Source organism: Setaria viridis, chromosome 3, assembly GCF_005286985.2.
Source record: "Setaria viridis chromosome 3, Setaria_viridis_v4.0, whole genome shotgun sequence".
Lineage (NCBI taxonomy): Eukaryota > Viridiplantae > Streptophyta > Magnoliopsida > Poales > Poaceae > Setaria > Setaria viridis.
In genome coordinates, this window is record NC_048265.2 from 12,018,727 (window position 1) to 12,034,721 (window position 15,995).

A 15,995-nucleotide genomic window follows, 5' to 3' on the forward strand; every position below is an offset into this window, starting at 1 on the left:
TTTAAAATTTAGAAAATAGTAAATTTTGGGTGACGAATTGAAATATTTTGAGTGACCAATTGAAATATTTTGAACCAATTGAAATATTTTGAACCAAATGATATTTTGAACCAATTAGGTGTACAAATTTGCGTTGATATGCATAAATTCATGAATAATTTTTAATTGCAAGTATTACAATTTTGCATATTAAGATTGACTGAATACGTCAAGGAGGATTCTGATTCCGACGGCACATATGGATCGTACAAGACTCCACCTGAGTACGAACCAAGCCCACTGTTGGGGGAAAATATTAACGACCTCCTAATGCCCATTAAAACATCAATCGTGAAGGCCCAGGCCCACCTGAGGTAATGAATATTGTCGTCGGCCCAACATGGGAGGAGAGAGCCCCGCTCCGCCTCGCCCCACCCAGTGCCCCGGGGTCGGACGAGCCTGACCCCTTGATGGCCAGATTCCGCCTCGCTCGACCCCTTGACAGACAGGCTCCGCCTCGCCCGACCCACGGACCCTGGGTCGGGAGCGCCCGACCCCTCGCTGCAAGACTCCGCCTCGCCCGACCCAGGGCGTAGGGGGTCGGACTCATCTGGGCCCACAAGACAAGTATCCGCCTCGGGCGTAGACTGAAAGGGAGCGCGGATCTCGTGGGCCCCCTGTCAAGCTCGCCATAAATGCGCCGCAGCTCTAGCGCGCAGAAAGGCGCCCGCGCCCCCGACGCGACCCGCCACAAGTACCCATGCACGACCGCACAGCACAGGCTACGGTGGTTGCGGCTCTCCCCGATTCGTTACAGGGCACTCATGACCTGCGCCGCCCGGGACAGGAGGAGGCCCCGCTCGTTCTCACGCCCCGCGCATCCGGCGACAGGGACGTGACATCCGCGTCCCACGGGCCATCAGCGAGATAACAGGACCGCCGCCTTACCCGACGGGCACAGATGCCACGGCCAAACACCATCATTATGCCTGGCGGCAACGGCCACCAGGGAGATCGTCGACAGGATCCGAAGGTAGCCGCCCTCTTCCGACGGACGCGCTGACAGGAGCCGAAGGCCAGAGCGGGGGGCGGCGGCCCTGGAACTTGGTCCTTCCCCTTGTATTGTATTTTACTTGAATTAGCTTATCTCTTTTACTTCTCCTCACATCCGGTCTCACTTGTAACCCCGGTGGCCTCCTTGCGCTATAAAAGGAGAACCGGGGGCCCTAAGACAGGGGACTCTCTCAAGCCAACAGAACCAAGGTACTCTCCTTCAGAGCATCAGTGCACACCCAAGAGACTTGGGACTAGCTCCCTCTCTCGCCCTTCTGTAACCCCTACTACAGACCCCACGTGGGCAACACGAGCAGCACCCCATACTGGACGTAGGGCTTTCCTTGCCCGAACCAATCTAAACCCCGTGTCTCCCACGTCACCATCCGAAGCCTTACGCGCATAAAAGAAATTCACTAGTCTTAGTCTTGATCCGCTAATCTCGACAACGACACGCACCTAGGACTCACAGGCGTCCAGATGACTTGGACCCTAAATACAATCCAACTGCGGATCATCAGGTACCTGCATGCACATTCATATACTAGCTAGTGATGCGTTTGTTGTTCACATGAAGATGATAAACTCCAACTAATGTTTTCTCTATAGAACGATGACCAATCCCTAGATCATTCGCCGCCACGACGTCGTAGAACATCAACTTTTTCTGCAGGAAGGTGAGGTAGCTGCCTCTGCAACAGAGCCTTCGGCTGCAACACCTTCCAGTAGTGCTTCGAAAAAGCAACGTGGGAAAAGATCCCAAAATCAGATCCCTAAGAAAGGTACTCTCATCATAGAGATGCTTGGCTCCAAAAGTGAGTCTATATTACATGAGGGGATAGCTGCTAGGTTTCGGAACATATGTCAGGGACAAATTGCAGACCTGGATCACGACCAGTAACTAGAAGAATGTGCCTTCCACTACGAAGGAAGTTTTGTGGGCCACATTGAAAGAAAAGTTCACTTTTCCTGAAGGTCATGAGGATTCCGCAAGAAAATTTGTTGAGGGCCTCCTTGGGAGATGTTTCAGGAATTTGAGGTCTATGCTTAATACAGAGTATGCAAAGAAAGGTAAGAATGCTAGGGATGACTTCGATAGGATTCCTCCAGAAATGTGGGAGGAGTTCGTACAACAGAAGAACACGCCGAAAGCAATAGCCCTAAGCAAAGAAAATACAGGAAGGCTATGAAAGCCGCCGAGAACTGCCATCACTTGGGTGCGGGAGGGTACGCGGCCAAGATCGCTAAATGGAGGAGAGAGCAAGAAGAACGGCGATTAGCTGGTTTACCGAATTTGAAGGCCTGGATGAGCGCAGCAGGAATTGGGTGCTAGCGCGAGTTGTGATATTCACACTCGACGGAAAGGTTACATTCAAACACCCAACAACAACGAAAATTTACAAGAGGTTGGAACAGCTCGCCGAGATGCAAAAGAAGGGTCTTTTCAAGTCGAACAGGGAGAGAAATCAGCTAACCGCCGCAATCAAAACCACGGAACACACTGGCCATGTTCAAGGAGTGTCATCAACATTGCCCTGAGGTAAAGTATTCTAGAACGACCAAGGAAGCTACAGGAAGCGGGATCGTTATAAGAAAGACCTTGAGGAGAAGATGAGAGCAATCGCCAAGCAGGAGTTGATTGAGTTCTTTGCCACCTAGCAAGCACATGCACAAGCGATGACCAACCCGACAGCATTTGATGCTCAATGACAGGCAGAACGACCCCTGCAGCTAGCCAACATAGGATACATTGCTCTGAGTAGTGCTGGCTCCATTGCAAATGTGAGGTATCCCGTAGATGAGATACAAGTGAATACACCATGCAGGTTGGTGATACCTTACGGAAACAGAATAAGTTTTGAGAGGTTGCAACCAGCATGGTAGTAACGGCTCATTTGTTCCTAAAGGAACCCCTGCCAGAATACTCCTAGGTGCAAATTGTTACTATGTTGGATGAGTCGTGCGAGCTTGACATCCCTACTGATGAGGGGATTAAAGGTTCTCGGTGATGCGATGAACCAGTACATACTGTGGCATTACCGAGATATCATTCTGAATGTTAATGCATCGCTAGAAACCTCACAGCCGAGCCACTGAGGGTAGCTACCACTGAGGGTGAGCAGCCAGGTCAGTCACATGTGCAGGGAGCTACCAATGAGGGCGGGCAGCCAATGCCGCAATCACCTATGGAAGAAGGTCTCACTGAGCAGGAATGGACTTTGTTTCTCCAAGGCGATGATCCAACATCGCCGAGGCCGCCATCTCCACCTCCCTAGAGGCCGCCATCTCCACCTCCCCAGCCGCTAGCAGTACCTCGTATGGTCAGGACATATGAGAATAGGAATCCATCGACACAAGTCAACAAGTTCATGAATGTACTAAAGACCAAGGCTTCATCTTCCGGTGAGGTGGAGAAATTTGTAGCCTGCGGCCCCTCTCGGCGAAAGGAAATAGATGAAGGCCTCAATGTCTTTGGGTCAGATGAAGTCCTAGATAAATATGAGCATGGCAAACCATTCTTGTATCGATGGGATCTGGTGGGAGGCCCATGGGAACTCAATAAGCTGCATGTATGGATCATGACCGCAATGAAGCAAGGCATTCGAGCAATCACCACGCTTATCCTAAAAAAGGTTTTCCTTGGCGCTGAAGATTACCCACTTGTGATCGATTTCAAGGATTTGTTCAGACTTTACTGTCATCAACACCTCGACATCCAACTCATTGTCGTATGGTGCTTGTAAGTCCGCATGTGCCGCATACATGATTTTACATGCATACATATATATTTTACATGTCTAGTACCAAAGCGACTACCTATTCTGCAGGATGTAATGAAAAGAGGAAGAATTGACGAACGGCAGGTACTCGGTAGCGTACCTTGACCCAGCATGAATTAGCAAGCCAGAGCACAAGTTCAAACTGAATGAAAGGGTCAAAAGAGAAATGGAAGCAGCACAAACACAAGCGGAGAAAAATGTTATAAAGGAAAAAGCCCAAAAAGAAGAAAAGCACAAAGTGTCTGTGTACATTGCAAGACTTATGAGGAAAAAGGCTCACAAGCAGTGGATCATGGGGGCTTACAATTTTCAATAAGCAAGCTAGTTTAAATTACTATTTACATACTTGGTGTTAATTAATGCCATCATGCAGAGACCACTGGATTTGCATTTGTATTTACCCCAAGCTTGGATTTGCAATTATCCTCGACTCTCTCGGATATACCAAAGATAGTTACAAGGAATTCCTAGACATTGTACAAAAGTAAGACATCCCTTGGCAGTACTTAAATGCATGTTGAGATTCTATGCACCTAAGTTATATTACTAACTCTTGCCTTTATATCCTCAAAGTGCGCACAGGCTTTACATACTCAAAGGTGGGGAATGCCTTGAAAACAGGAAGAAAGTGATGAAAATAATAACACATAGATGGCTAAGAATATAAAAACTTGGTTTCTTTTCATATAACGTAGACTTGTCGTTTATAACAACTCATCATTTTTCTATTTGATTGCAGTGCCACAAGCAACCGTCCGATTCTGTGCTATGCGGATATTATGTGTGCAAGTTTCTTAGAAACAATGGGAGGTACCCGACAAATCCCGAAGACGTAAGTCTCTTATACACTGCCGTGTGCTAACTTTTTAATGGTAATACATCCTAATCTTCATTTACTGTATACCTGCAGATGCTTAGGATCGACACTCGCGATGTGGCGCTCGAAGACAAAGGCATCATCAACATTTGTATGGACATGGTGAGGTTCATCCAACGGGAGATTTGTCATGAGGACAAAGAATTCTTTAATCCAAATGGCGTGTTGGCGGCGGACGGATGCCAACATCTTCGTAGTTGGACGAAGGCGCCGCCGATGTAGCTCTATTCCAATTGTTGAATTATGTGAATTATTTATTATTCAAGTTTGTTGAATAATGTGAATTATCTATTTTGTATGATACACTTTTTAATAATGTAAATTATTTATTATTTAAGTTCGTTGTTATGTGGTTGGAAATACGTATTTAAATTTGGCCGCAAAAAACTAGCGAAAAATAGAAATTATAAATAAATCATGAGAAATAATATATAGGGTGGGAAAATAAATATTTCTGTCGGGTGGAATAACCAACCGTCAGCACAGAATGCCAGTGTGCTGGCGGTGGGTTATGCCACCCGCCAGCACAGAGAGCTTCTGTGCTGGCGGGTGGATAACGTCGCTCGCCAGCATAGACCGTCATTTGTGCCGGTTCAAAGTTGCTGGTTAGTGCTCGGCCCGCCAGCACAGAGCTCTATTAGCCGCCAGATCTTTTCTGGCCTGGTGTATACCTAGCAATCTAGCATCGAATGTTCATGAGTATCGGATGGCTTTCAAATCATGCGGTTTGCCGCTCTCGATTGGCTGCTCTTTCCCTCAACCTTTTAATAGCATGGAATCCTAAGAGTAAACATCGAGTCAGAGACCAAAACAGCACACGCAAAACTCCTGCATTTCTCTTGCCGTGTTCTTGCACGTTCTCCAAAGAAAAAAAAGTGTGGTGTTTTCGCGATGGAGATGCTCTCCAGCGCGGTGGTCGGCGAGCTCGTGAACCGGTCCATATCGTTCCTGGTGTCCAGGTTCGAGAAGGAGACGCCGACGGCGACCGCGGAGGACATGCAGCGGCTGCGCCACCAGCTGCTGAGGAGCGGCGCCATCGTCCGGGACGCCGAGCAGCGGCACGTCCCGAGCAAGGCCATGCTGCTGCAGCTCAAGGCCCTGAGGAACGAGACTTTCAGGGGCTACTACATCCTCGACGTCGCCAGCTGCCGCAACGCCCTCCGAGGAGGAGACAGGCGGCGGCGCAACGGCAACGATGAGGCAGAGGACGACGGCGGCGACGAGGTGGGACGCCGCGCGTTCTCCCTTTCCAGGTTCAACCCGGCGAAGCGCGTCCGCTTCCGCTCCGGTGCTCCAGAGACCGAGCCGGTGCCGGTGGATCTGCAGCAGGTGGCTCGCAGCCTGGAAGTCATCATCAGCGACATGAAGGAGTTCGTCATGTTCCTGGGGAGCTACCCGCCCTTGTACCGTCAGCCTTACAGCGCCCACATGTTCCTGGAGAAGTGCATGTTCGGCCGCCACATGGAGAAAGAGATGGTCATAGATTTCCTGCTGCAAACAACGGAGCCTCCTCCTGGTGCTGAGAACCTAGACGTGCTCCCGATCGTCGGCCCCGCGTACATCGGGAAGAGCACCCTTGTGGAGCATGTTTGCCAAGATGAAAAGGTGCGCGGCCACTTCTCCCTGATCCTGGTTTACAGCAGGAACTGCCTTAGAGATGAGACGGCGGCAGGTTTCAGAGACAACTGCGTGATCAAGCACCAGAATGACAGTGCCCTAGAGGAGAAGCTCCTGATTGTTGTTGAGCTCTCAGGGGATGTGGATGATGAGACATGGGAGAGGCTGTACTCGTCCGAAAGAGGCATGCCACATGGGAGTAAAATGATCCTCACCAGCCGATCCAAGGAGATAGCGAGGTTTGGGACAACACAAGCTCTCTGTTTGAAATGTCTGCCAACAGAAGTCTATTGGTATTTCTTCAAGAGGCTTGCCTTTGGAGGTGATGATCCAGAGCAGCACCCAAAGATGGCATCCATAGCTATGGAGATGGCACGTAAGATGCAAGGATCTTTCATGTACGCGCACATTGGTTCAGCATTGTTAAGAGCCAATTTTAGCATTAAAAGTTGGTCCATGGTTCTCACCAATTTAAGAGAGTTTCTGCAAAAGAATATGTCATTGCTGGGTGAAGAATACCCAGATGATCTCAAGGCCAAGGATCATCCTCAATGGACTTGGAACTTAACCAAACAGAAACATGACGAGTACTTTATGCTGTATGAAATTTACCCAAGGGGATCTGGTGCAGAGGAGGTCCCAGATATAACAATGATAGATCTGCTATTTGGATGTGCTCAGCCGCGAGGGAAGTACGAGGTCTTGTTTTGGAAATCTCAAATACCACCCTACTTTAATTATATTTGTACATGTGAGACTGTGGTCTGTGAACAGTAATGATCTGTTTGAAAGTATGTATAATGAAGTAAAGTGTTTTAATTCTGTGTTTGTTTGAAATAACAAATAGCCCAATTAAATACTTTTGATCTGTCCACACTCTAGCTCCAAAAAAATTCTCCGAGCTGATACATGCTCTATTAATAAACAATCAATAAACACTACGGCATTAGGTTGGATAGAGTCTAAAGGTAAACCCTTGGGCTCTTGGTGATATGTCCATTGGTTTGAAATAGTCCTGTTTCTGTGTGGTCACTCCAGCTAACTCGGGTGGGTATTTCATTTTAACGTAATAAAACCATCAAGTTTTCCTTCTTGTGATTCTTAGTCTAGCCAGATGGGCGAAAGTTTCTTAATTGTTCTTGAATGGGTGTGTGAGGTGTTTCTCTGTTTTTTTTAGTTCGGCTGATAACATTTGGATTAGATATGTTAATAAGAATCATGCTCAATGATAATTTATTGGTGAGCCTAGCTCAATTGGTTATGTTTCTTGTATGGGAGCTGCCCACGAAGGTATGAGCTTCTGACTCAGCATAGGAGCTCATTTTTCGGAAAAGATAATCATGTTGCTCGGAAAAAGAAAAGAACCGACACCACTAGCAGTCTAGATTAAACTAGATAGACCATGTTTAACACAAGTATTTCCTCCATCCTAAATTGTAGGTTGTTTTGGTATTTCTAGGTTCGTAGCTTTTGCTATCTATCTAGATATATACTATGTCTAGATACATAGTAAAATATATGACTCTATAAATACCAAAACGACCTATAATTTGGAACGGAATGAGTACCAAATAGTAAACTTTTTTGGGGTGGGGGAGTGGTAAAAATAGTATTCTGATTTTTCATACGAATTAAGGAGAATTATGCCTAAATAGTCCATATGAAACACATTTAGCACAACTCACTCAAGTTAAAAACTATGTGAATTACTGGTTTGGTTTCATATGAATTGGGAAAAAAATACAGAAATGAAGAGTTCATATATAGAATACTATTAATAAATAGATAGATTCAGAATTATAAATTATTAAAAAGTTAGTACTTTGATTTCCATATGACTTGCGGAAAACTTAAATAAAGATTCGGTGTAAAATACATACATAAGCAAAATAAGGGTGTTTGGATTCAGGGGCTAAACTTTTATCACTAAAAATTAGCTCGTGATGATCCAAATAGAGGGACTAAATGTGGGTTAAAAATTAACCAACTTCTAACTAAACTTTAGTTCATTACCCCTCCAAATCCAGCTAATGGGGCTAATTTCAGACCCCAAATGCTAAAAGACCAAATACCCTCCCACCAAAAGAACAAGCAGTGCGGGAATAAGTTGCAGCATGTCCCACTTGGGGTAGAATGGACTTTGATCAATATATATGAGCATGATCAGTGTACGAATCAGTTGGCATGTGGGTACTCGATAAAGGCATGGTATGAGACTGATGAAGAAGCAGGTGTCGGTTTCTGACTTTATGTGGTATTCCTACAGTACGTATATACCTACGGGTAGTGACCTGAAAGGTATGACAGTGTCCAGTTTCAAAGACATGATCAAGCATCACACTAATTAACAATGCTTCAGGCGAGAGATTGTTGGTCGTCAATGAGCTTTTAGAGGATGCGGATGACGAAACATGGAACAAGTTGTACTCTTCCCAAAGAAGCATAGCACAGGGGAGCAAAATAACCATCACCAGTCGATCGGAGAAGATTGTGAGGTTTGGGACAACACAAGCTCTTAGCATGAAACGCTTGCCTGTAGAAGCCTACTGGTATTGGTTCAGGACGGCAGCCTTTGGAAGCGGTTATCCAAGGCAGCATCCTGACATGGCACCCTTAGCTTTGCTTTGGAGATGGCGAATGTGATGCAAGGATCTTTTCATGTTCGCATACGTCGGTGCTGCCCTGTTAAGAGAGAACTTCAACCCTCAAAGTTGGTTCAGGGTTCTCACAAGGCTAAAACAGCACCTTCAGAAAAATGCCTCCTTGATTGGCGAGTACCCAGACGATGTCAAGACCAGGGATGATAATTCACCCTTCACCTTATTGTGTGATCTTGTACCGTATAAACAGAAGCTCCAAGCTCGTTGTTTATGGCGGTTTAGTATAACTAGTGTATCAACTCGTGCTCCTGCACGGGCTAATGGTTTTTAAAACTGTTGTATTTGAAAAATATTTATAAATTAAACTCCTAGTTAATAATTGAAATTGTTTACCTACTACTCTCTCAGTTTTTTCAATACTTTCACACGATACTTATATAGATGTGTACTTATTTTTGTCCAGTTATGATTGATTTTTAATTATTAATTACTCTATACACTTTTTCATCCACGTTCATATTTTTTTTCATTTTGTATCTCATCTCCATACATTATGTTTAACATAAAAATAAATACTTTTCATCACCTCCTCACATACATGTACAGATAGTCTACATGGTGACACTCATCATACGTATATATCTTAACTTAGTATTTCTATATTAACAATGACATAAATAGGTAATTTAGAATTATATATTAGTTTACTTTTGAACTTTTTTGAATGATGCACGTGAAGATAATTAGATTAAGGTTTAGTTGTTTACTTTAGGTTATTTTTAATAACAACATACATGGGTAATTATGGAGTTACTTTAGATTAGTTTTTATAATGGTAGAGCTCGGTAATTTAGATATAGGTTTAGGTTTTATTTTAGAATAGTTTTATAATGATAGTGGTGGTTAACTTTTTAGAAAAAAATAATATACCAATGACTATGATTATTAGAGTTTACAGGATTGACGTTTGATGTGATGTTTCTGATTTTTGTGAAAATTTATAGGATTTGTTTTTTTTCCTAGCGTGTCATGAACTAATGCGGAGTCTCTAATGGAAAAAATAAGGCCCTATTGTTACATAACTATTACCTTGATCTATCTCTCATCTGTTAAATATTCGAACACAATACTTATATAGATATATACTTATTATCTTCATCCGGTTGCAACAGATTTTAGTATAATATTTTCATCCATATTTACAATCTTTAACTTTTTCACTTTTCATCGATGGTATGCGCTTGAATTTGTTTAACAGACCCTAAATTTGACCTATAATTTTAACATAGAAATCTATATTCTCATCACTTTTTCTATATATTTATAAACGATGACACACGTCAATGCTCTTAATTATTATATCACATACTAATAGTGTAAGAAATAAATAATTTAGAATTATATATTGGTACATATTTAATTAAGGTGATTTGGATTCAGGGTTACCTCATGTTATTTTTAATAATAGCATATGTGTGTAATATAGATGCAAATTTAAGGTTGCTTTAAGTTGTTTTTTTAAGTATTAGTGGTGGGCAATTTAGTTGCAAATTTAGGGGTTAGTTGAAATATTGTTTATAATGGAATAAGTGGGTAATTTAGATGAAGATTATGGGTTACTTTAGTTTATTTTATATAATAATAGAGGTGGGTAATTTAGATATAAATTTTGGGGTTACTTTAGGCTATTTTCACAATGGCATAGGTGGGTAATTTTTTAGAAAACATAATAGATTCAATGGCTATGATGATTTGCCTACCGATTGATGGCCAGATGTTGATTTGCCTACCGATTGATGGCCAGATGTTTTGTTTTTTGTTGAGAATTTCTAAGATTGCTCTCTTTTTCTAGAGTGTCTCCTAGGATCCTAGGTGGCTTCATCTGCAAGCTTCAAAAGGAGCTTCCATGGTCAGATGTTTTGCTTTTTTTGAGAATTTTTAGGATTGCTCTTTTTTTTCTAGAGTATCCACCTAGTATCCTAGGTAGCTTCACCCGCAGTTTTCAAAGGTAGCCTTCAATTATTTAAGATTGTAACTCTGCAGTTCAACCGACGACATGTCAAAATAAAATCTAGCTAGTTTTCAGATGTGCTTCACAATGTCAACTGACTGCGTGATCAATCAAAGCTATGTTAGATTTTCCGCACTCTGTTACCATGATCTCTTGTCTTAAGGATGTCTTCGGTACCCTGTGATTTGTGAACCATTGCGATACTGTGAGCTCTGGAGTTCAGTTAGAAATGAGATGAGCTTTCAAGTTTGAGACCGCATCAAGATTCGCCTGTGATTCTTGCCGCTGTGCTGGCTGCAGCTCCATCAACACCGGTTCCTGTAGTTTTAGCAGGCTAGCTGTTGCAGCCGCAGCTGCAACAATCTCAGCCAAACAGGACGGTGTGCAGAACTATAGAAGGAACTATCCCTTTCTAGCACCCTACAAATCTTCTAAAAATCCACAGCTCTAGCAAATGCAACCTCAGAGCAAGCAGCAAACCTCCGGGGTGAAGGGCACAGCCTGGCGTGTGCGGTGGCGGGCAGGACATACGCGCGGGCGGCGGGCACCTCGCCCAGACGAAAGACCAGGTGAGCGATCGCCTTTTACTCGCATCAATCAGACTGCAGCTCCGGTTGGTGCCTGAAGACTGACGTTACAATCAGTAATGCTCTGCAGAGCCATGGCATTGAGCTGGATCCGTAGAACCAGTGTGAAACATTCACAAACTGATCAATCAGCAGCAGCATTTGACGGAAGACGCCTACAAGTTACCAGCACCTAATCCTCAAAAAAAAAGTTACCAGCACCTGGAATCAGAATCGTTCAAGTCCTGAAAAAATTGAACAAAAGGGGATTCCAGAAGAAAAAATCGCGTATCAGCACAAATAGCCGCAAAACTGAGATAAAGCTGGGAACTCTCGACTGACACAGCGGGGAATAAACAACATGCGACGGCATTATGTCTGATTAGCAGTAGCACAGTAATCTGCGGACAAACTGGACTCGGCGCTGACAGCAAGGAAAGTATGTGTTTTCAGGCAGCAAAGTATGTTTTCAGGCAGTAGGTGCTTCACTTCCCACCAAGCGACGGGAACTGGGATTGGTCTTGGATTGCAGGAGCAGCTGGTGGAGCACGATAACCCCCACCATATCCCCCTCTGAAGCCCCCACGGTCACCACGGCCCCTGCCACGACCACGGCCACCATAGAACCTTTCTCCTTCAGCAGGTTTCAGGAACTCATTGATGCTCACAGACTGAAAAAGTAAGTGAAGGATTACCACATTAGCAGCATAAAGTAGAAAAGGAACTTGTAAATTCTGACATTCGTTTGAACTTTGAATGCACCAAGCAGGAGAAACAGCTATAGCAGTTATAACCACAGGACAGGAACAGCAAATCAACCCAGTAGAACAGGCAATTCTAGTGTGTTCATGCTGTGGAGTTCAAAAGAGCCAAAAAATAAAAGGCCTCGCCACAATTGAGTGGCTATTTTTAGTTCACCAGAATGGAAATCAAACTTTTTTAGTATTTTTCAGCAGCCTGATAAGGGGAAGTCTGAAAGAGGAGAATGATGCAAGACCTTCTTAGCGCGCTCATCACGTTCAGCATTTTCTTTCTTCTTCAGAGCATCCTTATCAGAACCCTATAGAGAAAATAGTTCATCAGGCTCGAACACCTCTCCATTATATTATAGGTGCATGAAAAGATTAACAGGCATAATGGAAACTTACCAATTTTACGAAAATTTCATCATTTTCTTTCTTGTTGGAAAGCGGCTGCATAGACTGAAGATCCTTATCAACTTCAACCTTCCTCTCTTCTGTCTTTAGGGCAAGAAGTGCCTTCCGCTTTTCCTCCCTTATTTTCTCAAACTCCTCAAGAGTCATCTCCTGCATCATCAGATATTTCATTCAGACAATCATAAACATGGTAAAAGATATAAGTACAATAAATGAATAAGGAATTCAAATATCTTGCTTATGGGGAACAGACGTAATGATCACCCAGCCCCTGGAAGAGCAACTATGAGAAGGAAATATCAGAAAATATATCGCAAATTTCAAGTTGAATCGGGGCACTGGATTCCGCTACTTTTGCTATTGATAATCGCCCGTTGATCCTTAAGGTAGATTCAATAGCCCCATCAGTATCGCAAACACGCTTTAAAATTGGTGTTTCCTAAGATACATAATAAATTGTCTGCGAAAGGGAAACAGAGCCAATTACTCACTCCTCTACTGGTTCCATAAAACATGCACATCATGAAGCCATAGCAGCTCTGTGGCTGCTGTGAGTCTAAACAAATAAATTGGATATGCCTGTGTTTTGTTGCATGATTGTTGTAAAGCATTGCAGAACAAACATGAACCAGATCCCACTGACTGACAGAAAATAACAGTGGTTTAAAATGATTAACTAAGACGCGATCCGCTTGTTAACTTCAAATTAATTCAATATGCAAAAAAACAAAGGAAGAAAAAAACAACAACCACACAACAAGCAAGTTAACAACAAAAAACCTTTAGTCCATATTATTAAAGCAGGAACTAAACATGTTAACAGATCACATTTATTGTGAGGCTGGGAAGGACAGTGGATTACCAGACATTGTGATTTTGCCTTCAAATAAACTTTAACCCATATAACTCTATCAAAACAAATTACATTCAGAGTGCATATACAGCAGGCAGATGTATACCTTATCCTCTTCCTTCTCTTCTTCGGCATTTGCGTCCTTGCTATCCTTGTTCTCCTCTGCCTGTGGAGCATCCTCCAGTGCACCCTGCTTCTCTGGAACAGGGGCCTTCTCATCCAGCTTCAGGCCTTCCTCAGTTTCCCTGGTCATCCAAACAAAAAAACTTGTTAACTCTGTTCACTAACATGTTCCTCAACAGCTTACAACAATACATAGGCACACAGCTATCTTACTGGGAGATAATTTCATCAGTGGTAGTTCCCCAGTTCCCACGGCCTGCACCCTCGCGCTTCATTTCATACCCACGGCCGGTACCACTATGGCGCTCATAGGTCCTCCGAGGTGGCCTCTCAGAGTCATCACCAAACTCACCATCACGGTACCCACCCCGCCGGCCTCCTCCGCCTCCACGGTAGGGTGGCCGAGGGCCTCTGTCCTGGGCACCTTCTTCACCTCCAGCTCTGGCACCACCTCCAGCACCGTATGCTCCCTGAAACCCATTAGCGTCTTCGCTGCCATAGTCACGGTTCTGGCCATAACCTCGCCCACCTCTGCCACGGCCGCGTTCACCGCGTCCATATCCTCCACGGGAGGGAGCACCACCGCTGCGAGACTCCCTCACTGAAACATGTACAGCATAAGTATTCCGTCCACCAAAAATTCATCTTTTTATGGCATCTAAGGCTAAAATCTGACTAATTGTTTCAAACATCACAAAAATTAATTCTCAGGATGACATCAAAATTAATGTTTTGTATGCTAATCAGCAGGATATCCTAAAATTGCCCCTAGAAAACAATATCCAAGCCTCAAAATGGGGAGAAAACCTATCCTAAACCCCAGATCCAACACCCAAGTGACCCAACCCCAAACTCACCGGCCTGTGCGGGGGGAGCAGGCTTGGTTGGCAACTTGGCGGGGGCTGGCTGCGCGCCCTTTCCTGCGGCCGCCGCCGCCTGCTTCTTCGCCTCGGCCTTCTGCTTCGCTGCCGCAGCAGCGGCCAGCAGCTGCGTGGGATCGTCGTTGTCGACGGCGCCCAGGATGTCAAAGGGATTGAGGGTCGCCATGGAGACGGCGGCGGCAAAGGTCACACTGCACTCGCGTTCTTGTATGTGGGGACTGGGGAACTGACCCTTCTGGCTACAACACCATCCTGCCGGACCGCATCGCCATGGCTCTGACGAGGTCGAGGAGCGGGGCTAAGGTTGCGGCGGCGGCGGCGGCGGAAGGAGGTGGAGACGAAGCAGGTGGGGGGCGAAGTGTGTGAGGACGTACAAACCCTAGCCGCAATTCTAGTCCCAGTCTTACCACCCGGCTCGAGCCCATATCCTTTCGCCGTCGATTTGGCGCGCGAAATGACCTCGCTGCCCTCACGCTGATGAGGGGCCCAGTGGCTGCTGGGGCGCCGATAGCCGTGTGAGTGATGGGTAGTCACGGGATTCGCGGGGTCCGTGGGTCCGCGGGATTGATGCTGCGCGCGTGGGCTGGGTGAGGCTGTGGGTCGGGGCCGTGAGATTGCAATCGAGCGGCTGGCTGTTGTCCGCGTGCCGGAACGGGGGGCTTCGGCTGTCGGTGTTGAAGGATTCTCCGCGGCCGTGCTCAGCGACGAGGGTTTTATGGTGCGTCCCGGCCTCCGGGGTTTTAACTTTTCAGCGGCAATTGCACGTAGCTCGCTCGATGTCGTCTCATTATCCAAACGAGCGGAAATGCCAGTTTGGCTCCGCTTGTTTACAGCTCGAAGGAATCAAGATTATCTCTATCTCAAACAAATTTTATTTTTAATATCTATATGGGTAATGTGTTGCAACCGCAAAATACAATAAATAAATAAGATATTATGTTAGGTTGGAAAAAAATTTGATAGTATAAATTAAGTCCCAAATCAATCAAATTTAAGATAGGAAGGAACCAATTTGCAAACCGGTAACAGTCGATCATGAATATAGGTGAAGAAAACTAAACATGAAAAAGAAGAAAGATATCATTTCTCCTTGACCTGCAGGTTGCAGCACATACCACGAGAAGCTGTTGCTGAGCACACAGGCAAAGGCAAAGTTGTAGAGGGGAATCCAAGTTGATGGCAAGAAGCCAAGAAATACGCCATATAGCGACACCTCGCAAAGGGTCATGTGTAATGTCATGGGCTCATCCGCGCAAAGACAGCACTTATTCTCTATATATAGATGCATAGAACAATATTGGTTGCTCCATATACAATTCTTGATTTCACATTGAATCAATGATAGAAAGATAACCAAAATTTTAGTCAAAGATATGGATGAAAAAAAAAATATATGATTAGCTTTCTTGAGATCGTGTATTGGAGTCATATTTCGGCTTATATCATGTAGCATGCTTTCTTAAATTGAATTCATCAACTCAGTAAGTAAAAGTATAAC

General features: G+C 44.6%; 2 protein-coding genes across 2 annotated transcripts; one reads left to right on the forward strand and one right to left on the reverse strand.

Annotated features, from left to right (window-relative positions):
* The first annotated feature begins 5,580 nt into the window (after positions 1–5,580).
* LOC117849042 (disease resistance protein RGA2) lies at positions 5,581–7,083 on the forward strand. Its single transcript, XM_034730648.1, has one exon. It carries the CDS (start codon positions 5,581–5,583, stop codon positions 7,081–7,083), a length of 1,503 nt encoding a protein of 500 aa, XP_034586539.1.
* Positions 7,084–11,796: 4,713 nt separating this feature from the next.
* LOC117849719 (RGG repeats nuclear RNA binding protein A) lies at positions 11,797–14,893 on the reverse strand. Its single transcript, XM_034731366.2, has 6 exons — positions 14,474–14,893; positions 13,830–14,217; positions 13,600–13,738; positions 12,632–12,790; positions 12,481–12,543; positions 11,797–12,154 (listed from the first exon to the last, which is right to left on the reverse strand). Exons 1-6 carry the CDS (start codon positions 14,661–14,663, stop codon positions 11,969–11,971), a joined length of 1,125 nt encoding a protein of 374 aa, XP_034587257.1. The 5' UTR covers positions 14,664–14,893; the 3' UTR covers positions 11,797–11,968.
* Positions 14,894–15,995: the final 1,102 nt, after the last annotated feature.